At 37.7% G+C, this 24,447-nt stretch overlaps 1 protein-coding gene and 1 long non-coding RNA gene across 4 annotated transcripts; both read left to right on the top strand.

Moving 5' to 3' along the window:
• Positions 1–9,668: 9,668 nt before the first annotated feature.
• On the top strand, positions 9,669–11,930 carry LOC142626397 (uncharacterized). Its single transcript, XR_012842499.1, has 3 exons — positions 9,669–9,795; positions 10,727–10,794; positions 11,635–11,930. It is a non-coding gene; the product is annotated as an uncharacterized LOC142626397 (long non-coding RNA).
• Positions 11,931–17,817: 5,887 nt separating this feature from the next.
• On the top strand, positions 17,818–23,090 carry LOC142624510 (disease resistance RPP13-like protein 4). Of its 3 annotated transcripts, none has more exons than XM_075798095.1 (3): positions 17,818–17,890; positions 17,981–18,053; positions 20,396–23,090. In XM_075798095.1, the coding sequence occupies exon 3, from the start codon at positions 20,404–20,406 to the stop codon at positions 22,945–22,947; it is 2,544 nt and encodes an 847-aa protein (XP_075654210.1). In that variant the 5' UTR covers positions 17,818–17,890; positions 17,981–18,053; positions 20,396–20,403; the 3' UTR covers positions 22,948–23,090. The 3 variants fall into 3 exon arrangements, with proteins under 3 accessions (XP_075654210.1, XP_075654209.1, XP_075654211.1); XM_075798094.1 differs by having other exon boundaries at positions 17,819–17,882; XM_075798096.1 differs by having other exon boundaries at positions 17,851–17,890; positions 20,401–23,090.
• Positions 23,091–24,447: the final 1,357 nt, after the last annotated feature.

Genomic DNA, 24,447 nt, shown 5'->3' with positions numbered 1-24,447 from the left:
TTTCGGTGTACTGCAATAGTGAAGCCACCTTGGGTAGAGCATACAGTAAAATGTATAATGGAAAATCTAAACATATAGGTCTAAGACATGATTACATAAGACAATTAATTGAAGCTAGTACCATTTCAATTGTTTATGTAAGGTCAAATAATAATTTGGCAGACCCTTTAACCAAAGTGTTGTCTCGAGATTTGGTTAGGGCAACATCCATTGGAATAAGACTAAAACCTTTTTTTTTTTTTTAAAGAGAATCACCAATAGTGGGAACCCAGCCTTGAATTGATTTAATCTAAGAGGTTTAAAGGGTAACAACAAGTTGTTGCTACGTGGTTAGTAAAAGCACTAAATTTATGTCTCATTCAATATGGATTAGTGCAGTCTGTTACAATGAAATAGAGGATGAGTTTTGCACTCTTAATAAAGTCCATAAAGTATAAATGTTTGTGTAACAGAGTGTTGAGGTCCAAAATATCACAATATTGTATCAAAACCCAAAGCAATACAAAATTTGAAATCTAAGAACCATTTGGGCTTTCAAGGAAAGGGTAAGGCCCAAAATTCATTAAAAGTCAGTAGGAAGGGGCCTAAACCTATGAATTGGCAAGCTTTGGGCCTTACGACACAAAGAAAAAAAAAGCTTAGCCCAGCCCTTAAGGGAGAAAATCGTTGGGAAACCTAGAGAGAAACTTAGGATCCTAGGATCCTCAGGATATGCAGCAGAGCCAGGTTGGAATTGAGATAACTCAAGGGAGCATGCTCAGGGACACAAAGAACGAGAGCAGATGTGTCCCATTAGCCACCCAATGATGCAGAAAAGGGGCAGAAGACTGGGGAACCAGCAACTCATGAAAAAATGTCTAGTACCCGGGGAACCCAAGGAGATAGACCATAAGGGAAGGTGGTTAGGGATCTTTCAGCCTAATAGAAAGGAATTTGCCTATTTCGAGAAAGTGAAAACAGGTAAAGCAGCCAAAAAATGGCCCTGAAAAGTGGTATCTAGAAGTTTTAGGAAAAGAAAGATTAGAAGTTAGCCCTTTAAGACCTCCCAAAACAGGAAAGTTAGCTAGGGGCTTTTGGAAAGGGAACCTCAAAAGAAGAAAATAGTGAAAAAATAAGAAAGGGACCAGCCACCAATGTTACGTACGTATTTTCTATGTGTTAGTATGTATGTATTGTAGGATTCACGTTTTTTGCACAACTTGGTTCGAAATCAGCCCAACTTAGCTATGGTGAACCAAGCCTTGTCCCTTAAACTTTTAGCATTAGGCCCAAGATCCTTGTTTCTACTTGGGCCTGTGTGCTATTTTTTTTAATAATAAAAAAAATAACCCACATTTTAAGGCGACTCCACTGGGGACTAGGCAAAGAAGAGGGAAGAAGCAGTCCCTTCGCAAAGCATGACTCCAAGACCAAGGAACAATAAAGGTATCAACGTGCCACCTGCGGCATCTGAGCCCGTGGGAGAGAATAAATTAGCCTTCAGGCAGAGGAATGAAATACCTCTGGTAAAGCATTAGGTCGTCTTAGGACAAAGGAGTGAGGTGCAACAGCTAGACCTCATGGCCCTAATGGGAGAGATGATGAAGGACCTTCAACAGGAAATCTGCCTCCTCAAAGAAGGAAGAACCCTAAAATTAGGGCTAACGCTCCTCATTTGGTCAACAAAGAAAGGGCCCAGTCGGAGGAAGGGTCAGCAATAGAAGGGGAAGCCAACCCCCAATATCTCATGTTAGCAGATGTCAATGCCCTTCTTGAACAGAAAAGGGAAAAGCTCTCGGGGTCCCCAAGAAATTCTCTCAAGATCCCCCATTTACGCTAGAACTCCTTGGCAGGCCCTACCCCAAAGGATATGAAACCCTAAAGCTCCACCCTTTTGATGGGAGGTATGGAAGTGCTGTGAAACACGTGAGTAGATTTATTCACACCATGAGCCCTTATGCAGGAGATAAGGAGTTATGCCTAAGAGAATTCGCTAAGTCCCTAGTAGACAGAGCATACACGTGGTACACTACCTTGAGGCCTGGGTCTATCAAGACTTAGGATGAAATGATGAAGAGATTTTGTGCAAAGTATTATCCAAGCAAAGATAAAGTCACTTTCTAGAGCCTTCAGATGGTAAAGCAAAGGCTTGGGGAAGATTCTGTCCAGTTTATCAAAAGATTTAAGGATGTTTCCCTCGACTGTTATGGAGATCACGAAGAAAAAGAACTCGTGGAGGCTTTCATATCCAACATGGTCTTTGATTACAAGCTTAATTTCGAAAATTTATGCATAACTCAGTTCACTGACTTGTTGTAAAGAACCAGGAGAACGACGTTAACCATAAAGACAAAGAGGGTACCAGTATCCCCAGGCCATGACAATTTTAGTAGGAGAAAAGAGAAAGAGACCTAAAGGAAAAGTGCCGAAGGAACCACTTGTGACCCCATGTACTGTGGGAGAATTAAATCATGTTCTGGATAAATAGATTAGAGATGGAATTGTCAGGCCATTCACTGTATGGGAACCTTGGACCTTCCGAAGGCTTTTTCACAAAAAGTTTAGGGAGGGGACCTTGGAGCTCACCCAATGGGAACCTCAATTGCAGAGGAACCCCCTTACCCAACCACAAAGGAAAAGGGGTGGTGGCTGTGGTGATCCATAAGAACCTGGCTGAAGCAGGGGTAAAAGAATCTGAAGGATCCTTCCATCCAAGCATAGTCAAGACCCTTCAAAAGAGCCCCAAGTTTAGATCACTATTTAACCAACTAGGATTTGGGCCAGAAGCAAGGAGGATTTCCACAAAATCCCTCATGAGAATAGTAGCAGATTTAGGGGTAGAGTGTTTCATGGCGGAATCGCACGCCAATGAAGCTTACTTGGAAACAACCAATGCAATAACCTTCAAAGACGAAGATATGGGGGTTGAGTACTCAAAACATCATAGACCGCTTTACTTAATGGCTACCATAAATGGTGTCCAAAACAGGATAGCATTAATAGACATGGAGGCTTCACTCAACCTCATTGCCCTAAGTACCCTAGAAGCCATGAACATAGCTGGCAAAAGGATACTAGGGGCTCCTATAAAAATAACAGGATTTGGAGAAGTAGTAGAGTCAATTGAAGGGTATGTGCAGTTGGCCTTAAGGGTAGGCCCAATAGTAGCCCTGACTAGGTTCCATGTGATCAACTCTGAAGTTTCTTACCATATTCTGTTGGGACGCCCCTGGCTTCATAAGCACTGCTTCATTCCTTCCACGTTCGATCAATATGTCAAAGGGAGACTGAATGGGAGGCCCATTAGAATCCTTATCAACCTGAACCCATTCAACCAAGGAGAAGTAAACTTTGTAGAGACAATTTTTATGACGAGTTAATGCCAGATGACGAGAGTCCCACACCAGGGACCCCAAGCGCACTTGTCTTAGAAGAAGAAGAAGGAAGGGGTACTCGCGATCTAATGAACCTCCTAGACAAAAAAAGGAAAAAGAAGGAAGCCAGCTCCTTAAGATCCCAAGAATGCATAGTAGTCCGGGAGCCCGGGGGAAGGTTAATATACCGCTTATGAAGGTGCGCGGGACCCAAATTCGGTGTGCAGGAAGGTCCCGGACCCTCAGATTGTATGATGGCTCAAGAAGAGATCTTAGAGGATCCTGAAAAAGTAGCATAGATCCAGCCTGAAGAGGAACTGGAAGAAGTAAACTTGGGGGCTGACTTGGGATCCCCAAAGCCTTTTTTTCAGCAGTCAGTTAATAGCACAAGAAAAAGAGCAGTTAGTGGGATTACTCAAGAGATATGTGGATTTGTTTTCATGGACATATGATGAGATGCCGGGCTTGGACCCCGTACCAGTAGTTCATTCTCTTAATGTAGACCCGGGAGTTAAGCCAGCAGTTCAACTAGCCAAGGTCTTTCACACTGAGGTGGAAGCTCAAATAACTCAAGAAGTCAAGAAACTGCTAGTAGCAAGGTTCATCAAGCCAATCTAGCATCCTAAATGGCTCTCTAATATAGCACCCGTGAAGAAAAAGAATGGTCAATCTGATGTTGTGTGAATTTTCGCAACTTAAATAAGGCATGCCCAAAGGATGAGTTTCCCCTACCCAATATTGATCTCCTTGTGGATTTAGCTATGGGTAAATCCATGTTCTCGTTTATGGATGGATATAATGGATATAACCAAATTTGGATAGCTGCCAAGGATATAGAAAAGATAGCATTCAAGACCCTGATTGGAAACTTTTATTACACCGTGTTGCCTTTCGGCCTTAAAAACGCAAGAGCCATGTACCAGCGTACCATGATGGCCATCTTCCATGATATGATGCACAAGGAAATGGAAGATTATGTAGACAACATCGTGGTAAAGTCAAAGACCAGGGCAGGACACTTCCAAGTACTTGAACAAGTCTTTGAAAGGTGCAAGATGTACAAGCTATGCATGAACCCCATGAAGTGGGCCTTTAGGGTGTCTATTGGAAATTTCCTTGGGTTCCTAGTGCAACACAGAGGCATAAGTGTGGATCCAGCCAAGGCCACGGCCATTGCAACCATGGAAAGGCCTACGACGGTCAAAGGGCTCAAAAGTTTCTTAGGAAGGGTCTTTTACATTAGAAGGTTTGTGCCAGGACTAGCTTTGGTCACAAGTGAGTTATCCAAACTGTTGAAAAAGAGAGCTATGTTCACTTGGGGGACTAAACAACGGGAAGCCTTTTAGAGGATCTAATAGATCATGAATCATCTGTCTACCTTGCAGGCGCCAGTACATGGGCGACCTCTGTTGCTATACTTAACATCAAATTCTCAGGCTATAGGCGCTCTACTAGTGTAGAAAGATGATGAAGGAAATATGCAACCCATTTATTATGTAAGTATAACCTTAAAAGATATAGAGACCAATGAAAACTGGTTTGCTGACGCACTGGCTACACTAAGATCCCAGATTCCCTTTAAGGGAAAGAGTACTTTGATAAGACTAAGCAAGCAGCAAAACTCCATCATAGAGACCCTCAAAAGGATGTTCCTAGAAGAGCCAGAGAAGAAAGATTGGAGAGATGAAATAAAAAATAAGAATAATAAGAAAGTTGGAGCATGGTGAAAGTATTAGAGAATTGAAAGATTACACCTTGATAGAGGGAGAACTGTACAAAAGGCTACCCGAAGGAATCTTGTCCAAATGTATCAATGAAAGGGAAGGGAAATTGAGGTTAGAAGAATTACACAACCAAGTCTGTGGGGTCATAGAAAAAATCAGCCTATATAGGAAGGTGCAGCGCATAGGGTACTACTGGCTAGATATAAGCAAAGTAGCTACAAATGTGCAGGAAAAATGTCAAAATTTTTGGCTCTTAGTGGACAAAGAAGAAAGCTATGTTGTGCTCATGACAGAAGATTGGAGAACCCCATTTGTGGGATACCTGGCTCAAGGGATCCTACTCGCTGTTAGGAAGCTAGCTCATCAGCTCAAGAAGCTCATTGGCTGGTACTTTTGGCAGAACGGGATACTGTTCAAAAAGGGGTATAATGGGGATCCTTTAAGATGCTTGGGGCCTAGGGAAGCTAGGGAAGTAGTAAGAGAAGTTCATTCTGGTGACTATGGAAGTCACCCGGGAAGAGAAGGCTCCACCGGTAACTATTTCAATTGGGATATTATTGGCCCACAATGAAAAACGATTCCGAGGAGTTGGTTAAGACATGTCATGCATACCAAATACTAGGAGATGCAATTCATACTTATCCAAATGTGTTGCAAGATATGACCATACCATGACCTTTCCATACTTGGGGGCTTAACCTTATAGGACCCATAAACCCACCCTTCAATTGCCACATATGGATCCTAGCAGCCACCAAGCATTTTACAAAATGGGTAGAAGTCATCCCCTTGAAGAAGGCCACTGGAGTAGCCGTTTCAAATTTCATTCAGGAACACATCATCAAACAATTTGGGATCCTCAAGAGGTTGATCAATGACAATGGTATCCTGTTTATAAATAAGGACATGAAGAACCTCATGGAGGCATATCACATCAAACACAGGAGGTCCACACCATACTACCCGCAAGAAAATGGTCAAGTCGAGGCTACTAATAGAATGATACTGAAAATCCTCAAGAAGATGAAACATAAGTATGGAGGGAAGTGGAGTGCCCACCTGATAGATGTACTCTGGGCATGCAGGAACTCCTTAAAGATAGCCACATAATTTTCATCATTTTCCCTTATTTATGGGACTGAAGCCATCAGTCCAGTAGAGTTAGTCATCCCCACACCAAGAGTAGTACTTGAAGAAATTCAAGAGGATACGAATAGCACAAGTAACGAAGGACGATTGTCAGATCTAGAAGGGCTAGAAGAGAAGCGAGAAATGGCAAGAAGGAGGAGCCAGAGGTACCAGCAAAGAATGTTTAAGGCATATGGGCAGATAGTGCACCCAAGAGTCATTGCAAAAGGGCAGCTAGTATTAAAAGCAGCGAAACATGTAAGGAAGAACATCCCAGGACCATCCAAGTTTGCTCCAAAGTGGGAAGGACCCTACATCATTAGGGAAGTCCACAACAGCGGATATTAATAACTCGTGAAGGAAGATAGGAGTGCCTTAATAGATCCCATAAACGAAAAATGGCTGAAGCAGTACTATGCGTGAAAAGGAAGAGGTTCTAGTACATCAAGGACCCTTTTTTGTCACTCTCCACTCTGTTAAGTGTCCCGTCACTCTTTATGTTTTTTGCCATTTTTTTTTTACCAAGAACTTTATTTAGCAATTTTCTTTAAGAATCTATGGTAGAAGGCCACTCTATTTTGGGAACATTCCTATCTTTTGTCACCATCCTATGTTTCTTCTCCTAGTTGTTATGATGAATTTCGATAGAATCTTCTTCTTCTTTTTTCAAAAAAAGGAAGTCTTGAGTAAGATGTACAATTGCATTTAGATAACATTGTATGACACAGCCCAAGTTTGGCCAAATCTGGGTTGGGTTCCTAGGCCAACGTTAAAAAAAAATTAAAAAAAATTAAAAAAAATAAAAAAAAATGAAAAATGAAATTTTTAGCACATGGCCTAGGACTTACACCAGAATCAGTCCAAGTACATGGTCTGGGACTTGGGGTAGGGATAAGTACCCGAAGTACACAGCCTAGTACTTGCCACAAAATAGGTCCATCTGGTTCATGACCTAGGACTTGGATAAGAAAAAAAATATCCAATGTACTTAGCTTAGCACTTGTGCAGGAACATAATCACTAGAGTACCTGGTCCAAGACGTACCACAAAAATTCATAGGAGCCATGGTCCAGGACGTAGATAATAAAAAAAAAAGATAAAAAAAAAAGGAAAGAGACAAAAGAAAAATATAACAAGAAATGCATAAGCACATCAAATTACTAAGATTTATATATCACAGAAAGAGAGGCAGTCAGGAGTACTTAAAAAAATAAATAAATAAACTTATACATCTTGAATTGTTTTTTTTTTAAAAAGTAGAGAAATAAACTTATACATCCTGAATTTTCTGAAGAGAGAGAAGAAGAATAAAAAAATGAGAAACTAAGATATAAGGCCAGCCAACAGAGAGCCTTCTGAGGGAACTACAGGAATAGTCACGAAAGAAAGAACCTGCTGCCTTTTGATCTTCAAATCTTGCAGTACCTTGTGAGCACGAGCCAAAGCTTCCTCAGCAGCAACAATCTCAACATCGAGATCCTTGGAAGCTTTCCTTTGAAATAATGTGTGGGATAAAGACCGCAGATATTCCAATAAAATGGACAAATTGAACTTAGCTTCTATAAGGTCTTGCACCACTCCCTTTCACTCCAAAAGCCTCCCCTCGGATAAAGAGTCAAGAGAGGAATCCTTTAGAGAAATCAACACAGCACAGAGGAGCTCCATCAAAATGTTGCCCAAAAATATGCCTCCCCTGAATCAACTGGTGAAGTCCCTATGAGCTTTGAATAGTCCTTCCAAGAGTGGCAAGCCCTTACCAGGCACTTAGAATCACAAGAAGCTGGCAAAGGGTGGCCCAAAATGGTGAAAGTGGCTCGCAGGGAGGCTATCTAACTCCAAAGAATTAAAACGGGTCAAGAAAGTACGGAGCCCTGAGCTAGGATCTGAGATAGTCATCTTTGGGGCTTCCCTCATTGTTGTGTCTCCACCATCAAGAATTGGAGGACTTTCAGGTTTTTGGGTGGTCTAGGGGATCCCTGGTTGAGCTTCAATAGTTTGGACACCGGGAGTAGGCCCTTTGGCTTCCTCAGCAATCGCAAGCTTAGATTCCCTGGTACCTGCGTCAACACTAGCAAGAGTAGACAGAGTTATGGCAAGGTATAGAATAGACAAAAAAAAAGAAAAAAGAAAGGGAAGAGTAAAGAACAGGTACCAACCCCTTGCGGTATAGCTTCCTCAGCCTGGGTAACCACTTCAGCCATCCTGGGAGGTTCATCCTCCTGTCCTTCTGACCCTTCAAAGGACTCTATAAAAAGAACATAATGCACATTGAAAGAATGGTGAAGAAATCTTGGCAAAATTGCTAAAGGAAGGGAGGGACGCCGAAGGCTTCCCCATAAAAAGGAGAGGAAGTAGAATGGAAAAAAGAAGGGAGAAGATATGAAATTAAAAAAAATAAAATAAATAAAAAAAGGCAATAACAACAAGCAGTACACACCTAGGCACTAATAAAGGACAAGATAGGGTTTACCTGTTCGTGTAGATGAGGATGCACCCCCTAAAGACTCTTTAACCAACACAAGTTCAGCAGTTTGCTCAATTGTTACAGTTTTGGTTGGGCTAAGAGTCTGTGCAGGATTGGGATCCTAGGGGAAAGGAGATCGAAAGGCTTCAGGATTCTAAATAACGAAAAAAGTAGAAGATGGTATAGGCTTGACATCCTTGACTACTTGCTTGGCCTCCCCTGCCACGTCACCACTAAGGGGCTCCTTTTCCATGCCTAAGGCATCTGGGGGCTAAGCTACCACCACTCCTTTCACCAAGGCACCACCAGTCACAAGAGGAGGCACCTTTACCTGCAGAAAAAGGAGGCAGGAAGAAACAATTGACAAGCCAGCAGGAGAAATTTACAAGTCCTAAAAGAGAGATAAAGGAGAGAGTGAAGGGGAACAAGTGAATAATGAAACAGAGTGATACCACATCATCACCAGAAGAATGACTCTTTGCTCCCTTAGGGTCTGACTTGTGCTTAGACTACAAAAAGGAAGAGAGACCACTCATCAGTAGGGAAAAAAAAAGGAAGAAAGGGAACACAATAGAACGACAAACCAGATATAAGTAAGGAAATGTCAAGAAAAAAAGAAGAAGAAGGAATGAGGCCTTGTGTAACACCCTCAACCTAATTGCATAATTAAATTTATGAGTTTATATGTTTGTTGTTACCTTAATAAATTTAAGTGCATAAAGATTTGATATTGTGATATTATAGAAGATATATGCTCTTTTAATGCTATGGAAAGAAGTTTTATAAAGTTATGGGTATATATGAAAAGTTAACTTGTTCTTTGGGATTTTCTGGAAATATAAGCTTTTAAGGGGTAGAAAGGAAATTTTAAAAAAATTGTTAGGTGAGCCACCAACCCACAATTTCCCTTTGCCATGCACGTACCCCACCTCAAAGTCAATCTCTCATCTTTCTTTTGCTGCTTCAGAACAGCCTTGGGTCATCATTTCCTTGTTTCTTTGTTTTTCTTCTCCCTTTGCTTTCACATGACGACATCTCTCTCTCCCTCTCTCACCAAAACAATAAATCACACTCTAAAGAAGAAATTAAGAGCCTAACACTAAAGTTTCAGCTTCAAAGGTTGTGGGTAAGTAATCAAAACCTCATTTGATTTTGGGTATGTGGATAGTATGATTATTTTGTTCATTTTCTCTTCTTTGTTCTCAAATATGATTTCAGGGGCTGAACTTGTGATTCTGTTTTTGTAAGTTGAAATATTGATGGTGTTATGATCCATCGGATGCTTAATGATATATTTTAATGTTTATAGTATTGCTATAAAAATGTCCAAATGAAATGAAGACCGATTGCATTTAGTTGATGATTTTATAAGAACATATGTGCTAAAACTGTCATTGTGACAGATTTGATGTTTATCATAAGAAAAATAAGTATTAAATCATTTGTTGTGAATTAGGATGCTAGGAGTAGTTATGAATCCTAAGACACATATGGTTGTTATGGAAGTGATCTCACTGCATTTGGATTAATACAAAAATAATTGTTTAATTTCTAAGTTGCATGAAATCTGTCAGGACAGAATTGAGCAAGTTGCCTTGTACGATTTTTAATGAATCATGGTTTATGCTTTGGCTTTGAAATTTTTACGGTATATACTAGACATACAGGGGAGTAGTTCTGTAAAGTTTCATGACATTTTTATGTGTTTAGATAGCCCATTTGTATTTTACAAATGGGGATTTTGCTGCTGTTTTGAGCAGTAAACAGTGTAGAATAACTCTTGACTTTGTGGATTTAATTTTGAAGTTAGGTTGAATGTTTTGAGCTATAATTTATTATACGTATCTTTTGGTATGTTTAGATCATATATGAATTTTTATGCCTTGATTTCTCTGTATTTTGGTATGTAATGCGTTTGATGATTGTACCTTGTTTGGGGAAACACAATGTTATGGGAATTAAGATTTTACTAAGTTTGGGAGTTAGGTTGTGTTTGAAAATATAAGTTTATATTTTTAGGAAGAGTTGTTAGTAATAATTTTTGGTTTTTCATTTAGGTGACGAGAACAAGAACACGGACACTTGAGCTCCTCTAGTACAAATCTCTTGCGTCTTCTATTTTTAGGTAAGGAATTTGTGACATGTGCGTTTGATAAGTATAACGACAATTTAGAAAATAATAATACATTAAAACCTTTTAATTAGAGATATTACATATAAGCATGATTTAAGTAAAGATTTATGTTCGTGACTTATTGAATCTCATATATATGATAATTTTAGCATATTGATGCTATTACTCATATCATAAACATAATATTTAAAGAAAGAATAGGATATGCTACTGTTATAAAATAGTTTTGTAAAAGTATAGTATCTGAAAAATATAATTTTTAGTTATTCCATTGTCATGATCTGAACTCAGCCAATAGGGGTTATAGTACTGGTATTTCCATGGAGATTCAGTTTGGCCATTAAAAGTGGGACTAGCTCTGTTGTACCCGCCCTTGTTGGTAACTGTCAACTTGTGGAGGATGTCAAACTACCCCCATGATTGAAAGTATGTATTATGATATGATTCCAGAATAACCTAGCATTGTGGGGAATGCTGGATGCCTGGTACTAAGTGCCGGAAGCCTCTCAAAGTTGTGACAGACTTACAATTGGACTAACTAATATGTATTAAAAATGAGCTATTAAGCTATTTGGAAGTTATAAGAAAAGTATGATGATAAGAAAAGTACATTAAATTATGTTTAAGTCCTTTTATTATTATATGAAAGGAAAATGAAGTATTTTCATTTGAAAGTTTATAAGTTAATTTAAGAGCAATATGAATAGTATGAAGGCTATTTTATCAAAGTTGGCATATCCATAAAATATTTGATTTACATGCATTCTTATCAAAGAACCATGGAGCTTAAAAACCTTACTGGGCTTCGCAGCTCAACCTATTATATTTCAGTGCACAGGTTCTCCTAGACACAGCGAGAGTATTAGAGGTGGCAAGATTCTGTGATTCTGTTTTGTTAGATTGTATAGTCTTTTTTTGTTGTATAGTAGTTTAGCTCTTTTGTTATATAGGAAGAATCAAGATGTACTTGATCCTTTGAGCACAAATGTAATTCGGAATCTTAGTTTGTTTTAAACCCCAGTTGTATGTATTTGGGGTTAGGTTTGTAAATAAGAACTTTTGCTAAATATTTAACTATGTAATATTTACATGAATACCTAAAGTTTCAGCCAAGTGGTAATCTTGCAAAGTTCAAATGAAATGAATTTTCAAGATTTTTATCATTTTTGTATATTATGGGTTTTATGCAAGAAAATAAGCAGGTATTTAGGAAACAATTCTTGTTAAGCACCTTTAGTTTAGGTTGGTTCGTGTTAGTATTGAGGTAAACTTGATATTAACATGCCGGTCATGCTCTAAATTCTGAAATACAGGTTTGGGTCATGACACCTTGCCCTTCTCTCTCTCTCCTTGCCCTTCTCTCTCTCTCTCTGCAGATTCTTCAACAGTCTTTTCCCTACTACGGGTAGGCCTAGAGGGTCCCTGGGGAGATTGGAGGATAATGTCAAGGGACCCCAAAAACCATAGGCTGAGGAAGTGACAGCATCTGAAGATGTTCCTTTAATTGAGGGAACCCACAGGGATTTGAAGGACAAAAGATTCTACCTAGTCTTCACTTTAATCTTTGGGATGGGAGGATGGTTGACCTCCTTTCCAACAATAGAAGGGTCTACTCCCTCAAAACCCTCAGAAATAACAAGTTGCTTGCGAGCTTTAGCAGTTTTCCTCCTCTTGGTTCCATGGCCAACCTTAGTACCCTTGGCACTCTCCTTAATTTCAGATTTCTTAACAGCCTTCTGCTTGATTTTCTTTTCCTTGCCCTTGCCTACAGGGGTTGCAGCACCAATTGCCTCTACCACTCCTTTTTTAAGCATACTAGAGGAAAAGCCCACAATGGGGTTACACCTGACCAAGCATCAAGGAAGTCATTGGCATAGCACACCCAACCACCTCTAGAGGCATGCCATTTTGCAAATCTTGTTTTGCTGCTTATTGCAGCAAATACAATGCCAGCAGTAGGAAAGGTTAAACGTCTATTATAAGAGGGAGTAGAGAAGAAACCAGGGTCGAGAACCCTCCTAATCTTACCTGAGCCAACAAAGTCTAAGAAAGAACCCTCTTCTAGTAACCAGCAAAACCGCTAGAAGCAAAAATTCCCCACTGAGAACTCGGTACCACGAATTAGGGGCTCCTCCGTGACTAATAAAAAAAGGCTCGAAGCCTTATAAATGGATCCAAAGAGGGGAGAGAAGGCACCACCTCCTTGAATATTGGTGGGATATCCTGATCAAAGCCGAACTGTCTAAGTACCTTGTGTGCAGAATAGTGAGTATCCTTAAGACTGCTTGATGAAGGTACTAGAAGCCATAAGGGGCCGATACAGGCCAAGTACATCAAAGTGCATTCATCTCCCCGACGAAGGTCAAAAGTATGCCCTGGAGAGTTAAGGAAGGAAGACAGAATGGAATCACATGCAAACCTGGGACTAAACTCCCAGGGGGAACGCCAACTCAAATAACCCGCCTGGTCAAACAGTTCTACCAGATTAAGGGTACCACCTTTCAGGTTGGACCAGCAAAAGATGATAGGGTGGCTATCAGTAAAGCTGCCACACAGACCCTTGATCATGTTCGGGGATCTCTAAAACCTATCTTTCACATACTTCAAGTCCCTGCATTTCGCCAAAGTGACAGAATAGTGGTCCTACATAAACACCTAAAGAATAGCACAGTGCAAGGATGAAGCAATGGTGTAACAGGAATTCCTTTCAACCTCGTCACCATGAAGCAAGTCCAACTGAGAGTAGAAGTGGCCTAAAAACATGAGGGCTAGAGGATACTGGACCCCCTGGCCAACCTAATAACAAGAGGGAAAATGGTGGACTTAATCCCATATCCAGGAAACTCGCTGAAAAGAAACTTACTGAGCCACAACGTTAGGAACCCGACTTGCCTAACCATCTTGTCCTTTTCTTGAGAAAGGGTTCCTACCCACTTGCCCATTCTAGGTAGTTTGCCCCCAGAAGAAATAGTACGTCCACCAAAATGACTGAAAAGCTTATCCTCAACCTTGAGATTCTCACCAGAGAGGCTGATATCAAAGGGATTTTCATCGCCAAACACTGGGAGGAGAAAGTTATTAACCACATCTTCCAAAGTAATGGTGAGCTCACCAACGAAAAAGAAGAACGTGTGAAGAGAGGGACACCAACGACGCACCAAATGTCTAAGGCCTTTAGCGTCCCTGAACCTTCAAGATTCACAGAAATCGCTACTGACTTCAAGATCTTGGTGCGCTCAAAACAGCTAACAAATTCACTATCAGAAAGTTCTTTATTCACTTAACTGGACCAACCAATAATCTTCCCCTGGACAAAATCGAAAAGATAGGAATTGCCTCGCGAGATCCTTGCTTGATTTAAAGGTCCAAAATCTTCCTTGGATTTGGAATCTAAGCAGAACTAGCAAACCCAAGCTGACCAGAAAACACCCAGGTATATGGGGAAGGAGGAGCCTCACCATGGGACACTTGAGGAAAAAATAGACTAGGAGTGTACTAGGGATCCCGTAAAGGGAAGGCTGGGCGATCCACAAATTCCTGTACCTCGCCCTGCGCCGACCCTGCTGAAGAACCCTCGCCTTCAGAAGGAATGGGAGAACGCTCTCTCTTTTCGTGAGGAAGAGGAAAAAGCCATGGAAAGATGGTGTAACAAAAAGGTTAAGGGAGTGTAGAATAGAAAAGGGTGACAAAGGAAAGAGTAGCAAGAAAATAGTGAGTGGGGAAATATCTCTAGAAGTGTAAGGATAGCTTGAAGTGACTGCAATAATGGTTTAGAGAAAATTTAAAGAAGATGAAGTATAGAAAGACGCGCCAATTGCCAATATTCAATTTTATAAGAAAAAAATTATTGTTAGTTATTAATGGTAGTTATGGGAAACGTAAAAAGTGGAAGAGGAAGTTTACCCAGACACTTAATTGCCACATTCTGTGGAAAAATTGGGAGTTACAAAAGAAGTCGGATACATGAAAAATCAAGTCACTAGAGGATAACGTGAAGGAGCAGGATCCTAAGAGGCGAAGAGAAGGGATCCCAAAGTTGACTGGGACAACAAGTGGAGATCCTTGCAAAAATGAAGAGTCTCGTCTACTCACGCGTGGGCTGCAGGCAACCCACAAGCTCGGGGGTTAAATGTTGAGGTTCAAAATATCACAATATTGTATCAAAGCCCAAAGCAATACAAAAATAAAAATCTAAGAACCATTTGGGCTTTGAAGGAAAGGGTAAGGCCCAAAATTTATTAAAAGTCAGTAGAAAGGGGGTCAAAAAAAAAAAAAAGCTTAGCCCAACCCTTAAAGGAGAAAATCGCTAGAGAACCTAGAGAGAAAGCTAAACTAGGATACCTGGGGATTCCTAGAAGCCTGGGATTCTTAGGATATGCAGCAGGGCCAGGTTGGAATTAAGACAGCTCAAGGGAGCATGCCCAAGAACACAAAGAACGAGAGCAGATGTGTCCTATTAGCCACCCCATGATGCAAAAAAGGGGTAGAAGACTTGGGAACTAGCAACTCATGAAAAAAAGTCTGGTACCTCAAGGAACCTAGGGAGATGGACCATGAGGGAACGTGGCTAAGGATCTTTCGACCTGATAGAAAGGAATCTACCTATTTAGAGAAAATGACCAAAGGTACAGCCAAAAAATGGGCTTGAAAAGTGGTATCTAGAAGTTTTGGGAAAAGAAAGATTAGAAGTTAACCTTTTAGGACTTCTCAGAACAAGAAAGTCAGCTAGGGGCTTTTGGAGAGGGAATCTCAAAAGAGGAAAATAGTGAAAAAATAAGGAAGGGATCAGCCACCAATGTTGCTAACGCAACATTAGTTTTGGTATCCAAGGCAACAAATGGAGGAAATCAATGGTACACTAAAAACCCTAAGATGGCACTATAAAAAGAGGGGGAGCCAATAGTGAAAATCATTCAGCAATAATGAATTAGAGGGAAAAGATCCTTTAGAAAACTTCTTTAGAATTCAAAAGGGGAGAAGAGACGAAAAACACCGTCCAGGATCCCGAAACAGCCACTAGAGAATACACTTAGATTCAAAGGGATTCAAATTTCACAAGTCTTAGAAGCCTAAAAAGCTATCTAAGTCTGTGATTCTTGAACTTATTTGAACCTTTGTAGCATATACTAGCACAATAAGAGCATAATGTATTAACTTAAGAAAATAATGAAGCATTTTTTATCCTGAGAATCCCTAACGTTTTATTTCATTACTTTTTTACTTATATCATTCTTTACTGTTCCTTACCATGCAATATGTATATATTTTCTATGTGTTAATATGTATATATTGTAGGATCCACGTTTTGTGCACAACTTGGTTCGAAATCAGCCCAACTTAGCTACGGTGAACCAAGCCCAGTCCCTTAAACTTAAGCATTAGGCCTAGGATCTTTATTTCTACTTGGGTCTGTGTGCTGTTTTAAAAATAAAAAATAAAGAACCCACACAGAGACATAAGAAGGAATTTCACATTTGTGAACATAGAAGTGGTGTTGCTTCTAGTAAGAGTAAAATGGCTTTCTCTTGTAAATGTTCACTAAATCGGGAAGAGCACAATGCCATAATACTACTAACAACGGTGAACTTCTAAATGTGTTGTGAATATTCTCATGTGTGTGTTGTTTCTAATTTCTACACATAAAAGTTAAGGTTTACGCACCAAGCCACCATAACTCTGTTGATTTCTTGAGACAATTACACTAAGGAAATGTTTAAGTGGAAAGACATCTTTATTTATGCACGATAGAATATCAATCAAGTGAGACATATATTATTACAACCTAGTATATAAGTATATTCATGGATAGATTGTAATTATGATTTTTGATTTTTGAAGAATATTGTTTCATAAAGTTGACAAAGTATAATTCAAGTCCTGGAATTTTCTAAGTGAAAATTCGAAATTCAATATATTCGATTGATTGAAACTTTTGCTCGATCAATTGAAGTGATAAGGAAAATGATCTTGGAGCTTTTGCCTGACTCAATTGTTGTTTGATTCCTATTCGATCGATTGAAAAAAAAGGCCTTCGATCGATTCTCGATTCCTCTTGATTAGTCGAGACTCGTAAAACTAAAATTTCTGTAAAATTTTCTGGTAACTGTTTTGAATATTTGAAAATATTTCAAGCATTGTGAACGGTTTTATGAAATGTTTTAACTCTCCATATGTGTTTTTTGATGATATATAACTCTATGGGTATTAAATAATGGCTTATATTCACTTGATAATCACTACTTCCTCTTTTCTCTCCTAAAAAAGTTAGTTTCTAAGAAACATAAGAAATTCTATGGGTGTTCTTTGGTGTTCTCCAAAGTTGCTATTTATAAAACCCAACAACTTAATTGTATTTTGGAAAGGAGTTTGTGATAATCCTGCAGCAACTATAGTGTGGAGTTAAATATTGTCTAAGGATAACAATTTTGTGCATCCAATTATCTATTTTCTATTTATCTTTTGTGTTAAACTTGTCCTTCTTTTATTATTTTGTGTAATATTTCCATCACAAGACATGACGACGTGGCCTCTATTTACAGTTACATCATTTTTACCAAACATCTACTTCTTTATGTAAGTATTTTTTTTTTTTTTTAATTTTTACTTTGAAGAGTTAAATTTAGTGTCAGCCGTGTTTGGTTGATGAGAAGTCGTATGTAAAGAAAGGAAAATTGTCTGCCCCGGATGAGAATTTATCGATGAAATGGCTTTAGCAATTTCGAAGAACGAGTGGAAGAGACTGACCAGAAAAAAGTATAGTACTCAACGAAGTTTCCATCCTTCTGGGCTATCAAACCGCGTGGAAAAAAAGCACCACCTTTTTATATATTTATATATATATATTTTTTAAATGCTTATAGTTGACCGACCGTGGAGTTGACGAACATATTTCCTTAAATGTCCTTATGTTGTCAAGTGGTAGCATTATCATTGGATCACATAATAGAAGGATGTTTACGTAAATTCAGCTCCCAAATTGTTCCATAAAATTTTCATATGACTTTGTCTTTAACCAAATTGAGAGTTCCTGGACTTCTTCAAGAGAAATAGGAAAAACTTGTCTGATCTTCTCTTACAAGGTTCATTTGTAAGTGTCTCATAAATTTCAGATATGTTATAAATGATAGATTATGGTTTATTCTGATTCATTCCGATTGCTTGGTTCCAACTCTTGCAGGATAAACTCACTTGGTTTCATCAACACTGGGCTGCATCATTGTAGAAGAATTTAACCTGTGAACAAACCAATTGTAAGTTTTAACATACCCAATTACTTGAGCTTCATTCTTTTCCTTTTTGTTGTTTTCTTAGTTAAATGTTTAATAGTCTCTACCAACTTGTATTTTTACGGTTTCATTTCATTTGTATGAATTGCGGTTACTGATTTAGAAACTCAGATCTATACATATGGCATGAAGACTTTAAATTATTTGTCTAGTTATTTTTGAGTCTTGGCTATTGGGTTCGGGCAATTTGTTAATAGGAAAGAAGATTCTTAGTGCACATCGGTTTGTTCGGGGAAATGTATCCATTTCATGGTTCTTATTGGATATTAAATGACATGGTAGTCTATAAACTGTTGAATCCAGAAAATAAAATCTTATCCATGAAACCGTTTCAAGTAAAATAGAGATTCCACAGCACAAAAGAGTATTTAGGAGTAACAATAGAAGCTAGCTCAACCATTTACTTCTTAGACATAAGCTCTGGTGCAAAAATGCTTTAAAATTTATTCAAACGAGGATCACTACTTACAGAACACCAGCAGCTTAGCCGCCTAAATTACAGCAGAATATATAAACTAATCAAGTAATACAATTCAGCTCAATTGACATCTCCTAGTGTTTCTAATAGAGATACCTAAGGTTTAACTACTCATTTAGCTCAATTGCCACCTCCTAGCTCAATTATGTTATATTAACTGCTCATTCTTCTCATCATTATTTATTGTGGGACCTTACTCACATGTGTATACCTAACATTATGGTCCTTACTAGCTTCACTTAAACAGCCTGTACGCTGTAAATTCATACCATTAGGATAGTGATTCTGTGATTGGAGTTAATTAAAATTCTCTTTACCATCAACATACGCTTTTCTGAACAAGTGCTAATTTATCGCATGCCCTTTGAGTTTGTAGTAGTCCGTTGTAACTCCACATCCATGTGCCTTCTAATTAAGCATAACTCTATTACTTGCTTCCAATTTATTTTAGAAAAGCTGCTATCGTAAAACAAGTAATTCCTGCTTTCCAAAATTCTTCTACAAAATGGATTAGGGACATCCTATAATCCCATTTAAGTAATCTACCCTTTATTGAGAATTTGTTTTTGGAATTTAGCCGAATTATGAAATATGCTTTGGAGTAGCTCCTGGATGCTGTATCAGCTTCAACCATTCAGCTTTAGGCAATGGTTATCTAATAACATTTCAATATATTGTCAATATTTTCCAGCAGAGGCAGAGTGACATAGTTGCAAGTTGAAATTTTAAAAAGTTCTGAGGTATATGTAAAGTATTAGGGAGTAATTGTTTCCTTCTTTTTATCTTCTTTTTTTTTTTCAATTGCACTTGTTGAGAAATTATTGTGTCAATTACAAAAGCAATTTAAAAAAAAAAAAAAGAAGAAAGAACTCCTTGCAATTTTAAGAATCTATAGACTGATCAAATAAAAAAGAATAATGAAGAACATGTTTTTATATAGCAAAAGTGGTCCCTAAAACAAAACAAATGATTCTTTTTTTAAATTAAAAAAAAAAAAAAAAAAACTTCTCTTGAACCTTGTTGTTCAAACAAATAACCACTTTCCCCATTACTTATTACTTAAGACACCCTGTCGGCTTATTCTCACACCCTTCTACAGTTCATCTGTTGGAGAGAGAGAGAGAGAGAGAGAGAGAGAATAAGTGGAAAAAGAAAAGACTGTGGAGCTAGGTGAAAAATGATTTAAACCTTAAATCTTGTATTGGGTTGAATTTTTTTTTTTTTCGAGAAACTTATTGGGTTGAATTTGTTTGCTAGTTTGACAAAAAATTATAATTAAGAGGTTTTGTCTCATACTTTATTTAGTTCCTAAAAAGTGATTATTCTAGGACCTCTATTAATTAATTTTAAATAATGAAATTTTTAGATTTTATAGGTTTAAATAGTGACAAGTCTAATTATAGTGTTTATTAATTAGTAGGAAATTCATATTAAGTTGTCTCTTTAGTAAAAGTATGGGTTTATGTTTCAAAGTGTTTGTGATTAAATTTATTGTTTATGATGGTATTGATGATGGGGGATGATACACTGGTTTCAAAATATACAAATTTGTCAAGAAAGTTTGTAACAAGGTATTGGTTTGTAATATGAAATTCTATATTCAAAATAAAATAAAATCAATATATTTAATTACAGACATAGGGAGAAAATCTTGACTCTATCATTGTTTCCTATAGGAAAGGGCTCCCATGTGAGGCAATTTTCTTAGTAGTCATGATTGCATTTCTTGATTTCTTCATTCTTTAATGATTCTCGCAATAGTATTTTTGTTAAATATTGAAGAGTTCTTTTTTTCTTCCTAATTAATTTTCTTCAAAATATTTTCAAGGCAAGGATATGGTGGATGCAGTAGTATCCGTTTTCTTGGATAACCTGCTTAAAGCTCTTTCAGAAGAGAGCCGCGTTTTGGTTGAATTCAGAGATCAGTTTGAAAAATTACAGAGTGAACTCATATCAATGCAAAGCTTCCTCAAAGATGCTGACAGGCTCAAAAGGAAGAAGCAAGTCCTTCGTTCTATCATGGTCCATTTGCGAGAACTGATTTTTGAAGCTGAAGACATACTAGCAGATTGCCAACTTCAGTTGGGGGATAATGACCCCTTTTCCACTGGTTGGTTTATGTGCATCTATCCTAAAAAACTGCCATTCCAGTATCAGACTGGAAAGCGCCTTAAAGAAATCAATGAGAAAATTATCGAAATCAAGAAAGACATTGTAACCTATCTTGGACCATCAATTTTGAACCAACCAGACCAAAATGACTTGTTTCCCAGATGGAGCTCTCCTGTGTATGATCATACACAAGTGGTAGGTTTGGAAGGTGACAAAAGAAAGATAAAAGATTGGGTATTTAATGCAGATGACGGCATACTGGGAATTGGAGTGGTTGGTATGGGTGGACTGGGAAAAACCACCATTGCTCATGAAGTTTACAATGATCGAGAAGTAGAGGCGCACTTTGAAAGAAGAATGTGGGTTTCTGTTTCCCAAACTTTTACTGAAGAACAAATTATGAGAAGCATGTTGAGGAACCTGGGAGATGCAAGTTTGGGAGATGATCGAGGTGAATTGCTGAGAAAAATAAACCAATATCTCATAGGGAAGAGATATTTGATTGTGATGGATGATGTGTGGAGCGAGGATGTTGCTTGGTGGCAAAGAATTTTGGAAGGATTACCTAAAGGAAATGGAAGCACTGTTATTATTACTTCAAGAAATGAGAAAGTCGTACGAAAGATGGGAGTAAAGGAGGACAAAATTCATAGGCCTACATGCCTTAGTGAGTCTCATAGCTGGTTGCTCTTTCGAAAGATTGCATTTGCAGCCAGTGGTGGTGAATGTATCCCCGAGCTAGAGAATATTGGGAAGGAGATTGTAGTGAAGTGCAAGGGTCTTCCATTAGCAATTAAGGTAGTTGGAGGAATGATGCTTTGTAAACCGCATCGATATTTTGATTGGAAGCGGATTTCAGACCATTTCCGCAATGAATTAGCTGAAGATGATTCTGAGAGTGGATTGAGGGCTACACTACAATTGAGCTATGATGAGCTCCCATCTTATCTGAAGTCATGCTTCCTTTGTTTCTCTATTTTCCCAGAGGATTGTGTCATAGGCAAAGATCAATTAGTCCGTTGGTGGATTGGAGAAGGTTTTGTCCCATCGAGGGGTGGCAGATCAACAACTGAAGCAGGGGAAGATTGTTTCTCAGGTTTAACAAATCGTTGTTTGATTGAGGTTGTTGATAAGACTTACAATGGGACTATATATAATTGCACAATTCATGATATGGTTCGTGATTTGGTGCTAAAAGTTGCAGAAGATGATGCATTCTATAATGAAAATGGTTCAAGTTGTCGTCATTTGGGGATCAAAAACGATTTAGGCCCAAAGCACCTCATTGCCAATCAAAAGTTGCGGGCATTGTTGTCCACAAATAAGACTGCTGAAGTAAACAAGGTTGCATCAAGCATGGCCAAAAAAGTTCACGAGTCTCGGTACTTGCGGGTATTGGATGTTTCCAGATCAATCTTTGAAGCATCTCTCTCAGGTACATTGAATCAGATTGGTTCCCTTCAGCACCTAACCTACCTCAGTTTAAGCAACACTCATCCACTGATTCAACTCCCACCTTCACTTGAGAAGATCAGCCACCTTCAAATTTTGGATGTGAGTTATTGTCAAAATTTGAAAATGCTTCCATCTTATGTTGTGACTTTTAAGAAGCTCAAGGTTTTAGATGTAAGCCATTGCGGTTCACTTGAATTCTTGCCCAAAGGCTTGGGAAGGCTTTCAAACCTTGAGGTATTGTTGGGCTTTAGACCTGCCAGATCAAGTAAATTAGAAGGTTGTCGCATTGGTGAATTAAGAAATTTGACTAAACTCAGGACATTGGGTTTACAAGTAACTCGGGCTGATGAGATTGGAGACAATGAGGTCAATGCATTGATAAATCTCCAAGAACTGCAATATTTGTCAATGAGTTGCTTTGATAATCATGGTAGTGACCTGATTACCAAGGTCGATAAACTCTTTCCTCCACAGCAACTCCATGAGCTGTGTCTCAAATTCTATCCAGGAAGGATGAGTCCAATGTGGCTCAACCCCATATCACTTCCTTTCTTAAAGTTTCTTTCAATCTCCTCTGGTGATATTGCAGAGATGAATCGGAGATTTTGGGGGGATGATAATACTGTCTGGAAGATTGAGGCTTTGATGTTGGAATCTCTCTCAAATTTGGCAGTGGAATGGTCGAAGCTGCAACAAGTTACGCCTTCTTTAAGAGTTGTGAATGTGAGTTGGTGTCCGGAGTTGGGATCTTTCCCGGTTGATGATTTTGGGTTTAGAGGGGGTGTTTGGAAGGAAGAGGAGCACAAAAACTAAAACAATGACAAACGCGAGGAGGAATAAATTTGATGTAATTTTTCTTATTATTTATCATGCCATCGTAAAATTCTTGTTTCTCATGCCATTGTAAAATTCTTGTTTCTTATCTATATTTATATTCTATATTACTACTAAAAGCTGAAACGTAGAGCGTTTAATGCTGTTACGTTCACGTTGAGACATGTCAGCATCCACGTCATTATCTTTTTTCTTTTCATTTTCTCTTATAATTATTTTTAATATTTTTTTTTATTTCATATATATAATTCTCCAACCTTTCTCCTTCCTTTACCTTTTCATCTCCCCATTACTTCTCCAACTTTTCTTCTTCCCTCACCTTCTCATCTCCCCACTATCCTCTACATTAATATCATTCTTCATCTTTCCCTTCATTTTTCTCTATTTTTGTTTCTTCTTATCCACACCCTGTTATTATAAATTTATCACTATCACTTTCATTCTATGCATAGTTTTCCCTTACAAAAAAAAGGTTCTCTCTCTCTCTCTCTCTCTCTCTCTCTCTCTCTCACACACACACACACAATTTTTGGGTCGATTTTTATTTTTTATTTTTCTTGCATCTTCGTTTTAGGTTGATAATTTTGTATATTCTTTAATCTACTTTAGGTTAATGTGACATAGTTTTTTTTTTTTTTAATTGTTGTTTTTTTTTTCCCTCTCTCTTTAATTGTTAAATGTTATCCTATTGCGTTTTAAAGGATTAAATATAGCATATAAAAATATAATATAATTCTACTACATAGCATGATTTTGATAATTTAATTTAGTAGTTATTGTAATTTGATAGCATGATTTTTATAGTGCTCAATTTAGATGTTAAACTATGAGACTTAAATAATTTTTGTTTATTTTTTAATTATTTGTGATGGACAAAGTACTCTTAATAATTGTATTAGAATCACTCTATAATGTTATTTATTTAGAGAAAAGTAAAAGTTGGTTAAACAAAAATTATCTACTTTAATTATTATTATTATTATTTTATAACAATGCATATATAGATTATGCAGAAAAAATAAGTTTGAGAAAGTTTATTTAAAACTAAAAATAATAATTTTCAAATTTTATATTCTTTTTAATGATTCACAAAATGTTATAAATAAATTTTATTAAAAAATAAATATTTTCATTCACTTGCTTTTTGAATTTCTGAGAAAAATTGTATTTTTTTAATTTTAGTACAACAAAAATTATTAAATTTATGATTTATAATTGTTCCTATATTACATTTATGATTATTCTTATAATAAATGAAAATATAATTACAAAATACATTACTCTTTATTAAATTAGTTTAAATTGTCTAAAAAAATTTAATAAAATCACCATAAAAATAATTATCATGCGCAACGCATAAGTTTGCGGCTAGTTATTATTGGAAAAACTGGCTTTGTATCTCATACAAAACACATAGCAAAAGTAACAAATAAGGATCTATTTCATTCATGATTGATAACGTGTACTATGTAAATTTCA

Source organism: Castanea sativa, chromosome 2 (assembly GCF_040712315.1).
Source record: "Castanea sativa cultivar Marrone di Chiusa Pesio chromosome 2, ASM4071231v1".
NCBI classification, from domain to species: Eukaryota; Viridiplantae; Streptophyta; class Magnoliopsida; order Fagales; family Fagaceae; genus Castanea; species Castanea sativa.
This window is presented reverse-complemented; position numbering and strand designations above follow the sequence as displayed.

Coding starts and splice junctions, on each gene's coding strand:
- LOC142624510 (XM_075798095.1), top strand. CDS start 20,404: ATGGTGGATGCAGTAGTATCCGTTTTCTTGGATAACCTGCTTAAAGCT.